Raw genomic sequence first — 14,826 nt, 5'->3', positions numbered from 1 at the left:
ATTCCTTAGTTAGTATATTTTAATCATTGAGGAACACCCAGCAGATGTGCTACAGTACTGGGGTAGCTAGCCTCCAAAATGGCACTCCCAATTCTATTGGCTTCCTGATATTCACACTTCTGTGTCGTCCCTTCTTACAATGAATAGAGCTAAACTTTGTGACTAATAGAATGTTGTTGAAATGGTGTGTAACTTCTGTGGCTGGGCCATCAAAACCATTGAAGCTTCTACCTTATTGTCACCATTCTGTAAGAATGTTTAAATAGTCTGGGGAGAAGCCCACATGGAAGGTACTGAGGCCTCCTTTCAACAACCAGAGCCGCCGGACTAAGTCAGTGGTTCTTCCTGCCCCAGCCAGATTTTCCAATGACTGCAGTCTCATGAAAGACTCCTAGCCAGAAGTACTGAGCCACATACAAGGCTAAATTTCTGACCCAGAGAAACTGTGAGAGTGAAAATGTAATGTTTTAAGACATTAGCTTTTGGGGTAATTTATGATGCACCAAGACAAATAACAGAAGAACTTTGCTTTCTTTCATTGACCGAGGGATAAACATACTAACAAATAACAAATTTAGGGGCACCTGGGTGGCTCAGTCATTGAAGCATTTGCCTTCGGCTCAGGTTGTGATCTTGGTGTCCTGGGATTGAGCCCCAAATGGAGCTCCCACTCAGTGGGGAGTTTGCTCGCCCTCTCCCTCTAATTGCAGTTCATGCTTTCTCTCTCAAACAAGTAAAACAAATCTTGGAAAAAAAAACACTTATTTTATTAACAAGAGTTCATCTTATATTAAAAAATGACACAATGTTCATGTCCATAGCTCTAGTATATGCTTTTGGCCTTCATTTTAGACACGAAACTATGCAAAAAGGCTTTTTACAAGGGATTCTTTAATTATGTAAATCATCATGTACAGCTGGCAGATTACCACAAACTATTTTTTTAGGAGGTAATGGGACTATAAAACTGACAGACTATTATGCTTTTCATCTATGCAAAGCAATACTTATAGGAGAAACTTAGCTTGGATCAGTATGAATTATGGCTTGTATAGAGACGTTTATGAACAAGTATTAAATAAGTATGCAATTAAGGCCCTTGTTTGTGGTTTTCAGAAATCAGATTTCAATTATTCAAATGTCCAAGATTTAAAAAAATCACTATGTGTGAAAATGTGTCATTAAATAAGCATTAAAAAAATCCATTCCCTAATTGAGGGGAAAATGCTGCTCCAAACAGGTATTTCCAAAGCTAAACTACACAAAACAAAACATGGATATATTATTTTTAATGATTTTATGTATTCCACATAAAATCCATAATACTAGGGATTACAGATTCTTTAAAAATTCCTTTGGAATACATTTTTACAAATAAAATAAATAGCTACTTAAAAAAAAGTTCATGGCCCAAATTCTCATGGTGTATTCTAGAAAACCTCTAACAGAGAATTTAAGGTGGTTTCAAGCTGGTAGTGCCAGGTGGCTACAAAAACAATGGGATATCTTCTCTAAACATGTTACTATTAGAATCTTTAAAACCTAAACCTTCATTGCCTCTACTTCCCATAGTGACCGCTCCATTTATTTCATCCTGTGTAATGGAAGTACTAGATTTATTTCTACTTGATCTTGCCATTTCCTCTCCCAGCCTGTTTTAAACCCGTTCTAATCCACTCCAAATTTTTGCCCCATCACTATAAAGGGCAATTTCATCCTCCTCCCTTGCTCAAGCCAGAAATCTTGGGACCATCTTGACTCCTCTTTTTTCATACCCCCCCCCCATCTTATCCTTCAGAAAAAACCGTTAGCTTACTTTCAGATCACAATCCAGAATCTTCTACGCCTCACACTTCCTTTGCATTGCTACCACCCTGGTCTTAGCCACTAGCATCTCGCTAGCCTAGTTTACAAGAGTAGCTTCCTCACTCACTGGCCGTCCATCTTCCACTACAAAGTAGTACCTCCAATGACTCTATGTAGATTACCCAATTACCCTTCTGCTCAAAACGACTCCCATTTCACTGAGAGACTCCTCTTTCACTGAAAGTAAAAGTCCTTACAATGGGGAATCGGGCTTTACATCATTTACCTCCCCTTGTCCCGTTCCCTACAACCTACCCTCTTAACTCATTTGGCTCCAGCCACACCGGCCAACTTGCACAGCATCGGCCTCTGTGTCCGGATCTTGCCCCCCACCCCCACCCTTTGTCCCAGCTCCTAGAGTAGTGCTCGGGACCTATTTATTTCTAAGTGAACGAATCATCTGATGATTTTAATTTTCTGCGTAAAATACACATTCCAAATAGGGTGTAACTTTCCAGGCTGGCAATCCCCGGACCGTTAGTGCTCAGGAACTATTTGCTGAAACAACAAACGCACTTGGGAATACGTCAGTTTATTTCGACGCTTCTCATTTTAGTTAAATTCTCAAGAGTGGCTTCTGCTTAAGGCCCGAACGACCCCACCTCGCAGGCTCTACGGTCGCTGGTTCCCGCAGCCCGGGGGCAGTTTTCTCTCCTTCTCCGCGCTGGGTAAAATGCGTGGGAGAAGGGTGGAATGTCTGGATTGAGGCACAGGTGCTCCCCGGTACTCCAGGTCTAGATTGCCCTAAGGCGAAAGAAGCCGGTAAACTTCCAAGCTGCGCACACTTTAAAGTCGGAACCGACCCAAACCCACTCACTAACACCCGCTCCCGATGACATCACCAACGCTCCGAACTCCTTATTGGAAGAGCGCAGTCACTCAGTTCTCGCGATGACTCCTGTACCAGGTCCCCTTGCTTCCCTCCCATCGCTCCGACCCGGTAGTCAACAGACCACGTTGCGAGCCACGGGGACGTCGCAGAACTAGACCAGCTCCTGTACTCGTCTAGACGGCTGCGACTCTTCTTAGACGCTCACGGGCACGAGGTTTGGCTCCCAGGCGTCCTGTATGCCAGACGCGCGATAGCGCGCGACTCTCCACGGCTTGGCTCCGTCATTTTGCTAGGGCAGCCGGGTGATTCGCACCAATTCTCGTCCTTTGCTATCGCGAGAATTTGGCGGTGAATTACCGATTTCCGGTCGCTTAGGTCTCCATGGAGACAGCACTTTCAGCAGTGTGTTTTTGTTTTGGGGGTCACCTGTCGCTCTCCGAACTCCACGTGGCTCGGAAATTACCTAGAGATTGTTTATGGGGTCACCCAGAAAGGTGTAGATGGCAGTGAAGCAGCGGTCAAAAGGGAAGCTGCCGACTTAGCAGTACAACTTACTGACCTATCTTCTGGACGCTGGAGTAGTGTTGTAGGGTGGGCACGGGGTTTCACCCAACTGGGGAGACCCAGTTCATCAAGACAAACGTTTAGGCATTCGTTGAGCACGCATAAGCACCGAACCAATTTTTATGTAGTCTTGAGGGTTCCATGATCAAACCCTGCTGTAAACTTACTCACCATTCACCAGAGAATAGTCTCCCTAGTTATGTCTCTATCCCTTCTTAAGTTTGTGTATTGGTTACTTTCCTAGGAAATGATCCCCAGTAATTACCCTAGATCTAATCATTGTCACTTTTCACATTCTTACCTTTTCTTGCCATTATCTGTGTCCATTTTTATTATCATTTTCTGTTAAGTGTTTTTTCACATGCCATCGCTGTATCGATTTCTTACTTTTCAGATAGGCGGTAGGTTCTTCAGTGTCAGGACTAGCTTGTCACTTAGATACGGAATATACATACCAGGTAGTGCACTTTGCTGTTGTTGAAAGCATACATCTCTGACAATGTTAACTTATTCATTTGTTTATTCACCAAATATTTATTAAGCACTCATTATATGCCAGGTACTGTTTTCAGAATTGAGAGTTAAAACAGTGGATAAAACAGATCGAAGTTGCTTCCTTCGTGGAGTTTATTACTAGGGGAGACAGACAATATACAAATAAACGAGTTATTGAAATTTTAGGTACTAGTAGTACTATGAAGGAAGTAAAGTAATGGAAATGATCTGTGGCATTTTAGATGGGTAGAGTGGTCATGGAAGGCTTCTCATAGGAGGTGTTGTTTGAAAAGAAACTTGAAAGATGGGGAAAAGATCTTGCAAACATCTCGTGGAACAAGCATTAACAGGTAGAGGTATGAAGAAGGGCAAAGTGCCTTAGATGGTGAAGAGAAGATTGATTTGTGATGAAAATGCTGAGGAAGGCAGGACCAGATTACTTGTGGCCTTGGGGGCCAGGGTCTCAAGTTGGATTTTATTCTAAGTGTAACTGGAAGCCCTTGGAAAGTTTTAAGCAGGAGAGTAATTAGATTTGATTAAAGTTTTAAAAAGATTGCTCTGATGATGGTGGAAAGAGGGGACTCCTCAGAAACAAGGGAGATGAGAGGAGACCAGTTGTGGGTCTGTTGCAGGAGCCCAGATACAAAGGGATCATTCAGCTTCTGCTGGGGTATTTCCAGGATTGGGACAATTCTCTGTTTACAAGGAAGCCCATTCCACAGTTGGACCAGAGAGTTCTTCCTTTGTATTGGGCTGGGATCTGCCTCCCTGAAACTTGCACTGACTTTTCCTCATTCTTTTTTTTTTTTTTTTAATTTTATTTTTTATAAACATATAATATATTTTTATCCCCAGGGGTACAGGTCTGTGAATCGCCAGGTCCACACACTTCACAGCACTCACCATAGCACATACCCTCCCCAATGTCCATAATCCCATCCCCCCTCCCAAGCTCCCTCCCCCCATCAACCCTCAGTTTGTTTTGTGAGATTAAGAGTCACTTATGGTTTGTCTCCCTCCCAATTCCATCTTGTTTCATTTACTCTTCTCCTACCCCCTTAACCCCCCATGTTGCATCTCCTCTACTTTTCCTCATTCTGTAGCAGGATAGAATACATCTCCTCTTTTTCTGACGGTCCTCCAACAACTGTAGCTGCTCTGTAGCACTTGTCCTGTCCTCTTTTCTCCAGGACAAAGACCTTTGGTTAAGTAGAAAGGCACTGAGGTTAGTTGGGCCCAGTTTACTTTTGGAAAAACCATGCTGGTTTGTTATTGTTATTACTAAAAAGAAGGTTGGCTGTATTTTAAAATACAAAGACTGGGCCATAAAAGGTAAGAATAACTTTAGACAATAATAAAGTCTTGTTGAGCTTAAAAAATGTTTTTCTTTTATGAAGCAGAAATTCTTTGACCAGTGGTTCTCCACCTGAGGCCACTTTGCTCTCCAGGAGACATTTGGCAATCTCTGGAGGTATTTTTTGGTTGGCATAACTTGCGGGGAAGGAGATGCTACTGGCATCTAATGGGTAGAGGCCAGGAATCTGTTAAACATCCTACAATGCACAGAACAGCACTGCATAGCAAAAAATTATCTGGCCCCAAATGCCACTAGTACTGAGGTTCAGAAATCCTGAATTAGACAATGCTTTAAACTCTTCTTTTTTGCAGCAACTGCTATTAATTCTATTTAAGATGGGTGTAAAAAAGAAGAAAGAAATGCAAGTAACTGCACTGACCATTTGCCATCAAGACCTTGAAACTTTGAGATGTAAGTGATTTTTGACTTGTTTGCTTCTTTTTTTTTTTTTTTTAAGATTTTATTTACTTATTTGACAGACAGAGATCACAAGTAGGCAGAGAGCCAGGCAGAAAGAGAGGAGGAAGCAGGCTCCCTGGTGAGCGGAGAGCCCACTGCGGGGCTCCATCCCAGGACCCTGAGATCATGACCCAAGTCGAAGGCAGAGGCTTTAACCCACTGAGCCACCCGAGCGTCCCTAATTTGTTTGCTTCTTTTCTGGGTTATAGAGTATTTCTGTCTCTGAGACTCACTATCACATTATATTCAAACTCTTGCTATGTACTTTTCCATGTTCTTTACATTTAGTTTTGCATGTAAAATGGTTTCCTAAAAATTTTGTCTCCAGACTAAGCTCTGTCTGCTTTTTTTTTAGTTTATAAGTACTTAGATTTTTGATAATGCATAACAAAGGCAAACTCATATACATACACTGTTAAATCCTTAAAGAAATTTTTTTGTGTGTGTTTTCTAGCTTTGGCTGATGTGGAAGGAAAGAATCTAGCTTCTTTGCTGTTACATTGTGTACAGCTCACGGATGGAGTGTCACAAATCCATTATGTTAAACAGGTAAGACTGCATTGATATTCATGGATACATCTTGAAGAATATCATGCTATTATGGACTTCTAAAATTAACTGACACCTTTTGGCTTCCAATTATTTAATGTCAATGTATCATTAACGAATAGTGTTGGTTTTTTTTTTTCCTTTTCTTTTTGTTGTATCATCTCATTTTATTCAGAGTGTTGGTAGGAGCCATACTCAGGCCTCCACCACTATTGGAGCTGTAAAAGGATAGGACAGTGAGACAACTGTGCATACCTTTCTTTTTTTCTTTTTTCTTTTTTTTTTGTGCATACCTTTCTTGTGAAGAGAAATTTTAAAAAATTATTTCTATTAATTTGAAACCTTAAAACTTTTTAGCAGACACATTAAAAAGTTAATTTAAAATGTACAGACTGTCCTTACCAGTATTTCTGTGTTAGGATTTACCATTTGAACTTGCATAATTTTTTTGGAAAGCAATTAAATATATTACTGGTTTTTCAATAGTGCTATAGAATTCCTATACCTTAAGCCATTAACAAGTCTAATTCTTAATAGAGGTGGGTCTGGAGGGTAAACTGGGAGTTGGGGATATGGGTTAAAAAGGTTAAAAAATACTTAACTAGGTATTTAAATCGGTATCCTTTAACAGTGCATTGTAGAAAACATTACATGCCATAATTGAGACTTCAGAGAGTATTTGAAACTCTATTACTTTGCTATGTATACTTGATAATAGAAAAAATTACTATGCCTTTGAATTTTTTGGATTGTAGATTGTGCCTTTACTGGAGAAGGCAGATAAAAATGGCACACGTGATCCCACTATTCGAAGTTGTTTGGATATTTTAGCCGGCATTTATCTTTCTTTGAGTGTAAAGAATCCCTTGAAGAAAGTCTTGGCAAGGTAAGGAGAAAAAGGAAAGGAAGTTAAGCATTATAAATGTTCAGTTTGACCAAAAGTAAACAGTATTGAAAATTCTCCTGGTTTGGTAAAACTGAACTGAAGTACATCACTAACAACTTCTTTTATATGGTCTCTGCTTTGTTTACTTATGACAACTTTTAAAAAATGTAGACTGGCTTTTAGGTCACAGGCCTTAATAAAACAGGCTATGGGATATAGTTTGCTGACTCCTAATTTAGTCCATTTATGTTAATGCAATTATTGGTTAAGTTTAATCTGTCATCTTGCTATTTCTTTTTCCTCTTTTTTTCCCATTTGTTCTTAGTTTAAACATATTTGTAATTACACAGGTAATACAAGAATGTATGCTTGATGTAAAGACATCAAGCAATGTAGGAGTGAAAGAAATAAGAAATGATCCTTCTGTTTCACTCTTTCTGGCTTATCTTACCTTTTTTAGTAAAGGTCATCAGTTAACATTTTGGTATCTATCTCTTTAGACCTTTTCTTGTGTGTGTTCTGTAGCTTGTTTTTTCACTAAAGAATGTTTTAGAGATAGTTTCAAGTCAGCATAGTCCGTATTCTTTTTTTAATTGTGTGAAAAAACACACAACATAAAATTAGCCATCTTAACCATTTTTGAGTGGTAAGTATATTTACATTGTTGTGCAGTGGATCTCCACAGAGTTTTTCATTTTGCGAAACTGAAACTATATACATTAAACAGTAAATCCCCATTTCTTCCTCCCCCAGCCCCTACCACAATTGTACATCCTGTTTTTATGAATTTGATTACCTTAGTTACCTCATCTGAGTGGAATATTTGTATTTGTCTTTTTTTTTTTTTTTTGATTGGCTTATTTTACTTAGCATAATGTTCTCATGGTTCATCCTTGTGGTAGCATGTGGCAGGATTTTTGTTCTTCCTAAAGCTGAATTACATTCCATCATCCATATGTACCACATGGTATTCATTCATTCATCTGCTGATAGACATCTGGGTTGCTTCCTCCTCTTGGGTATTATGAACAATGCTGCTATGAACATGGGTATTTAAATATCTCTTTGAGATCCTGCTTTCAGTTCTTTTGGATATTTACCCAAAAGTGGGATTACTGGATCATATGGTGATTCTATTTTTAATTTTCTGAGGAACCTCCATATTGTTTTTCATAGTGTCTGCACTATTTTATGCTCCCACCAAAAGTCCTTATTCTTTCTCTCTCTCTTTCTTTCTTTCAAGATTTTATTTATTTGATAGAGAGACACAGTGAGAGAGGGAACACAAGCAGGGAGTATGGGAGAGGGAGAAGCAGGCTTCCCGCAGAGCAGGGAGCCCAATGCAGGGCTTGATATTAGGACCCTGGGATCATGACCTGAGCCAAAAGCAGACGCTTAATGACCGAGCCACCCAGGCACCCCAATTCCTTATATTTTCTTACAGCTATAATTTCTATAATATGGATATACCAAAATTTTTATGTACTGAGTTACATATTATTTAATCACTTTCCATTGATATTTAGTTTGTTTTGTTTTCATTATTCCAACAATGATACAGTGATATTCTTAATTATGTTATGTGTTATGTGTATTTACCTGAGATAAATTCCTGTAAATGGAATTTCTTTACAAAAAACATTGCTAACCTGTACTCCCCCAAAGGTATTCCAGTTTATACTCCTACTAACAGTGAACGAGAGTGCCAGTATCTTCATATCTTTTTTTTTTTTTTAAAGATTTTATTTATTTATTTGACAGAGAGAGATCACAAGTAGATGGAGAGGCAGGCAGAGAGAGAGAGAGAGGGAAGCAGGATCTCTGCCGAGCAGAGAAATCGATGCGGGACTCGATCCCAGGACCCTGAGATCATGACCTGAGCCGAAGGCAGCGGCTTAACCCACTGAGCCACCCAGGCGCCCTCTTCATATCTTTTTAACACTGGGTAATACCAATCTTTAAACCATTTAAAATCTAACAGATAAAAAAAGAATACTTCTTTTACTTTTCATTTCCCAGATTACTAGTGAGATTGAACATTTTTTAATATGTAGAGTTTGACTATTTGTGATTATATGTCTTTTGTCTGTTTCCTTGTTAGAATGTCTTTTCTTTTTATGTAAGTAAATTTATTTAACATGTCAAAAAGCAAATGATCAGGGGTGCCTGGGTGGCTCAGTTGATTAAGCATCTGCCTTTGGTTCAGGTCATGATCCCAGAGTCCTGGGATCGAGTCCTCAATCAGGCTCCCTTCTCAGTGGGGAGCCTGCTTCTCCCTCTCCTTCTGCCCCCTGGCTCATGCAGTCTCTCTCACTCTCTCTCTGTCTTAAATTTAAAAAAAAAAAAAAAAAATTTTTTTTTTTTTTTTTTAAGATTTTATTTATTTGACAGAGAGATCACAAGTAGAGAGAGAGAGAGAGGAAGAAGCAGGTTCCCTGCCTGGCAGAGAGCCCGATGCGGGACTCAATCCCAGGACCCTGAGATCATGACCTGAGCTAAAGGCAGAGGCTTAACCCACTGAGCCACCCAGGCAGCCCCCCCCCCCCCCCCCCGCCAAAAAAAATCTTTAAAGAAAAAAAAAAAAGCAAATGATTAGATACTGGCCAGTTCTAGGGTTTTGGGGAAGTAGTCAACAGTGTCATAAAAGATCTTGATGTTTTCCCTTTTTCTCCCATTTGTTGGCCATATCTTCCCTCAGAATTACAAGGAGCTGTAGCAGTTGCAGCCACTTTATATAGACATGACAGCTTCAGAAATAAAAAAAGGAAATTTCCTTTTTTCCATCTCTTTTTATTGGAGAGAAAAACATTTTGCAGATGGTCCCAGGAGACTTCCTATCACTTTCTGTTGTCAAGATTGGGTCTCATACCCCCTTCTGGTTGTAAAAATGGCTGGGAAACAAGACTCTCACATCTTTGGCTTCTGTAGTGGGAGGTGGGTTTTGCCACTAAAGAAGGGCTTGGGTATGAGATCTCTATCTAGATTATGTACTAGATATTCCTTTGTTTTATTACTTATCTTTAAACTTTCTTTATGGTGTATTTGCCTTACAAAAATTAGAATATTTTTCTTGGTGATCAAACCCACTAATATTTTTCTTTGAATAGATTTCTGAGTTTCATGCCTTCCCTAATGTATGCTTTCTCTACTATAAGATAATACAAAATTACTTGCTTGTCTTTATTAAAATACTTCATCTGGAATTAAACTTTGAGTGGAGTGTAAGTTAGAGGTCCAATTTAGTTTTCGATAATGGGGACCCACTTATTCTCAAACTTTTGAATAGTCCATCTTTCCCATGTATCTGGAATGCCACTTTATTATATTCTGTGTTCCTGTATAAACACAGATTTGATTTTAGACTTGGGTCTGTTTGTTTATTCACCAACATCATGCTTTTATTTACTATAGTTTGATAATGTAGTTTGATTATATGCTGGAACAAGTCATCCTCCAGGGACAACTTCTTCAGACTATTCCTATTTCTAGATTCTTTCTCTTCCAGAAGAGCTTTAGAACTGTTCAGTCATATTTTTAAAAAAGTGCTTACTGGTTCTGGTATAGATTAATTGAAGTAAATTTGACACTAAGTTGAATTTATCTATTAAGTAAATTTTTTTTGCCTGTCTACTATATGTCAAGTAACTATTCCAGGCTTTGAGGTTATAATGAATAAAACATTTTAGAATAGAGGTTAGATACTTTTTTTTTAAGATTTATTTATTTTAAAGATTTTTTAAAAAAGATTTTTATTTACTTGACAGAGAAGAGAGAGAGATCATAAGTAGGCAGAGGGGCAGGCAGAGAGTGAGGGGGAAGCAGGCTCCCTGCTGAGCAGAAAGCCCAATGCGGGGCTCGAGCCCAGGACCCTGAGATCATGACCTGAGCTGAAGGCAGAGGCTTAACCCACTGAGCCACCCAGGCACCCCAAGATTTATTTATTTTAGAGAGAGAGAGTGAAAATATGGGGAAGAAGGGGCAGAGGGAGAGGGAGAGAGAATCTCAAGCAGACTTCCTGCTGAGCCAGGAGCCTGGTGCTGGGCTTGATCCCTTGACCCTGAGATCATGACCTGAGCCGAAATCAAGAGTTGGAAGCTTGACCAACTGAGCTACCCAGGCACCCTGGAAGTTATGCTCTAAGAACAAGATTGAAAATAAATAATCAAAATATATAGGATTAGATGAAATGAATGGTATGGAGAAAAATAAAGCAGCGAGGGGGAATGGGAGTACTAATGCTGGGGTGAAGGTTACAGTTTATGGAGGTCACTTCAGATGTCTTTGCTCAAATGTCATTGTTAAGGTGATATTTGAGATTGACCTGAAAGGGGTGAGGGAATGATTATTGGGTCTATTTGAGGGAAGCATGTCAGGTGAGGAAATAGTGAGAGCAAAGGCTTTGGTATGTTGTCGCAACAAGGAAGGCTACGTAGCTAGAGCTAAGTGAACATGGATTATCAAGAGGTTAGAGAGATAATGGTGGCGTAAGAGTGTGTAGAGTCTTGTAAGTTATTGTCAGCACTATGGCAACTAATTTGAGCGGGACATTGTTGGATGATTTTAGGCAGAAGACTAACACGGTGTTTTTATATTATCACTCTGGCTACTCTATTGAGGAGGGAAGCAAGATGGAAGCAAGGCATTCCAGTGATTGTGGCATGAAGTTAAAATTTTCTGGCTGTATTTTGAAGGTGTAGTTCAGTATTCCTTAATTTGTATGATTCCCTCCCTACTCTGTATACCCACTTGCTACATGGTTATGAAATATTTAATACTTGGTTGTTTTTCTAGCTCACTAAATGGCCTACCTGAATTTTTGCTAACTGAGGCTGTACAAGGTTTTACTTCTCGTCTTCAGGAAGAATTGAATACTACTGATCTATACTCTTACAGGAAAGTAATTGATAATATATCTTCCTGTATGGAGAACTTTGACTTGGGTAAGCCAGCTCTTGTGTAGTATTTTTTCTATCATTACATCATTGTTTTTAAATGACATTAGCTTTTGGCCCTGGAGCTCCTTACCAGTGTTAATTTTTTTATCCCCGCAGGTAGAACAGGAGTTAATAATCTTCTTAAAAATGGTAGGTCCTGTTATTTTATTTTATTTTGAGGGGGTAACTGCTTGTATGAGTCATTTTGGAACTGGTTCTTTTCTCTTGGCAATGGGCAGAGTCTTGCAGATTACTAGAGTACATCATGCCCCTTCCTTTTAAGTTTCTACCTCTATAACATGATATCATTATAGGTAACACTAACTTAAAATATTTTCTTATACTGACATTACACTTTACAGTTTTAGGTTCTGCTTTGTCATTATGTGTTCTTTTTGTTTCAGTGCTCCATTTTCTGCAGAAGAGTTTAATTGAAATCTCAGAAGAAAATAGGCGAGTATTATGTGTTCACATGCTTGTGCGTCTATGTGTATGTACACTTGTAGTTGTGTATTTTCTTTGTACAAGGGAAATTTAAAAAAATATTCCAGAAGGTGCTTCATTCCATCCCTCTCTGTTAATATTAGTCCTGATTATTGAAATTTATCTTTCAGAAGTTTGATATTTAATTTAACCAATCAAATAAATTCTTAGGAGAATATGAATATGAGCTTCTTCCTCCCCAAGTGTTCCTTTCTGATAGCATTCTGTTCTTATTTTATGAGTGAAATATCTTGTTATCTTTCTGAGGATATTAATGATAGTTTTTTTTTAATAGTTTATCTTTATATAGTCCTATTTCTCCGAAGTTGCTTTTTTTCTGTTTGATGCTTTCACTTTGCTAGATGCTCTTATCAGAAATCTGGTGATTTTTGGCCAAGTGCCCATATTTAAGGATGGGGTACTGAGAGTTGATTTGAATCTGTGCATATGGGTGGGGTTGATTGCAGGTTTTATTGTAGGCTAACTTAGCTAGGCTGTTGCTTTGGGAAACCTCTGATATCAATATCACTAGGTTTTTTTGCATGGGTAACAGATTCTTCATGGAATCAAACCATTGGCTTAATATTCTGGCTGCTGAGGGAGTGAAGAAAGATTAGGTTGTGGCATTTGGCATTCATTGTTCATACGGTTACCTAATTCTCTTGTTTGCAATATGGTGTTCCTGGCTTATCTGTGCATGTTGTTTTACCTTCTCTAGAGGTAAGCCAGTTGTAGCCAGTAGCCAGTTTTCCTATTTTCTGCTGTGTTGAGAATAGACTGAAAGGGGTGGCAAAAATAGAAGCTGGGAGACCAGTTAGGAGGCCATGGCAATAATCCCAGGGAGAGATGAGAGTGACTTAGGTCAGGAGTGGCAGTGGAGGTGGTCTAATTCTGTGTGTATTTTGAAGGTAGGACCAACAGGATTTTCTTAGAGATGGGGTAGGAAAGAGAGAAGTCAAGGATGATGACCAAATTTTTTTAAGGTAGAGATCACAGCAGGTAGAGCAGGTTTGGAGTTGAAGATGAGTTCATGTAATTTAATATGTCTGTTAGACATCCAAGTACAGATATTGATAAGAAGTTGCATATGCAAGTCTGGGATTAGCAAGAGAGATTCAGGCTGGAGATACAAATTTGGAAATCATCAGCATGTAGATCATAATTTAAAGTTTATGAGCTAGAAGAGATCACATCAAGGGAACAAAGTAGCTGAACCAAAGAGGGAGAGTAAAGACTGAGTTGTGGAGAGCTGTAAAGAGGTTAGGGAGAAGAGGATAAGTTAGCCAAGGTATCTAGGAAGGAGCAATGGTGAAGTAGGAGAAAATGGAGGAGAGCCTGGTGTCTTGGAAGTCAAGTGAAGAAAGTGTATCAAGGTTGAGGGGGAGTGTTCAAGTTTAGAAATTGTGGCATTCTTGGGACCCCTGGGTGGCTCAGTTGGTTAAGTGTCTGTCTTCAAGTCAGGTCATGATCCCAGGGCCCTGGGATTGAGTCCCTCATCGGGCTCCCTGCTCAGTGGGGAGCCTGCTTCTCCCTCTGCCACTTCCCTTGCTTATGCGCACTCTCTCTCTCTCTCTGTGACAAATAAATAAATAAATAAAATCTTAAAAAAAAAAGATTGTGGCATTCATTCTTGATCTGTTAAGCAAGGTTAGTCATTAACTGAGAAGGAGGAAAATGTTGAGGTAAGAGTGTTGAAAGTTTACAGCATATGTCCCCGTAATTGGAATGTTTATGGGAGTGGAGGAGAGAGTCATAAATGTCTAGTATAATGTAAAACGAATTTTGGCCCTTTGATTGAGGAATGTTTCTTTTGCAGAGGGATAAAAATGGGGGCATTTTTATGTGACTTTTCTTTTGTAATAATGTCTTTTCTTCATTATAGAAAATTTGCTGGAAATCATATAGTTCAGACGCAACTGATGAATGACTTGTTGGTAGGCACTAGAGTTTCAGTAATGTTAGTGCAGAAAATACAAGACTTTCAGAGAATTCATTTGAAGGCTTCTGCTTCTCCCATATGGCAAAGTATGTGTGGATTGCTGAGTATTTTCGCCAAGTTTTTAAGTGATGGTAAGTATAAAACCATAAAAATGATGATTATAATTGAGTGTCATTCAACTTGTGCTAATAATGATATGAAATGTTTGATACTTAGCCGAGTTGTAGAACCTCTCTTCCAGCCCCTTAAAATGGGGAAACGGCCTGGATTATGAGGTTTTAATGCTTTTTCTTTCAAATGTACCAGTTCTGCAAGGGATAATGTTGAAGGACTTTTCTAAATGTATGTGTGTGTGTGTATTGCGAAGAAGAAAACCTAACAGTCTTAGTGTTGAAAAGCCACAGACTTTAAATGACAAAAGAAATTCTTGATAAGAAGAGATTTCCAAATCTGAGTGGACGA

At 39.1% G+C, this 14,826-nt stretch overlaps 1 protein-coding gene and 1 long non-coding RNA gene across 8 annotated transcripts in view; one reads left to right on the top strand and one right to left on the bottom strand.

The window, feature by feature from the left end:
• Window positions 1-1,778: 1,778 nt before the first annotated feature.
• LOC125110008 (uncharacterized) lies at window positions 1,779-3,000 on the bottom strand. The gene is made up of 2 exons (XR_007130412.1): window positions 2,904-3,000; window positions 1,779-2,610 (listed from the first exon to the last, which is right to left on the bottom strand). It is a non-coding gene; the product is annotated as an uncharacterized LOC125110008 (long non-coding RNA).
• The window catches only part of THADA (THADA armadillo repeat containing), a 328,389-nt gene continuing 316,341 nt past the window's right edge, over window positions 2,779-14,826 (top strand). For 5 of the 7 annotated variants that reach the window (XM_047747155.1, XM_047747154.1, XM_047747153.1 and 2 more), the window contains exons 1-9: window positions 2,779-2,912; window positions 4,861-4,982; window positions 5,426-5,525; window positions 6,028-6,122; window positions 6,878-7,008; window positions 11,800-11,948; window positions 12,060-12,092; window positions 12,347-12,395; window positions 14,308-14,495. In XM_047747155.1, coding sequence (XP_047603111.1) covers window positions 5,450-5,525; window positions 6,028-6,122; window positions 6,878-7,008; window positions 11,800-11,948; window positions 12,060-12,092; window positions 12,347-12,395; window positions 14,308-14,495 — 721 coding nt within the window. In that variant the 5' untranslated portion in view covers window positions 2,779-2,912; window positions 4,861-4,982; window positions 5,426-5,449. The remainder of the gene's footprint in view (window positions 2,913-4,860; window positions 4,983-5,425; window positions 5,526-6,027; window positions 6,123-6,877; window positions 7,009-11,799; window positions 11,949-12,059; window positions 12,093-12,346; window positions 12,396-14,307; window positions 14,496-14,826) is intronic. The other 2 variants (XM_047747151.1, XM_047747152.1) reach the window with 2 other exon arrangements.

The sequence above is a fragment of the Lutra lutra genome, chromosome 9, assembly GCF_902655055.1.
Source record: "Lutra lutra chromosome 9, mLutLut1.2, whole genome shotgun sequence".
NCBI lineage: Eukaryota > Metazoa > Chordata > Mammalia > Carnivora > Mustelidae > Lutra > Lutra lutra.
Note: the sequence above shows the minus strand (reverse complement) of the source record. Positions and strands in the feature narration are given on the sequence as shown.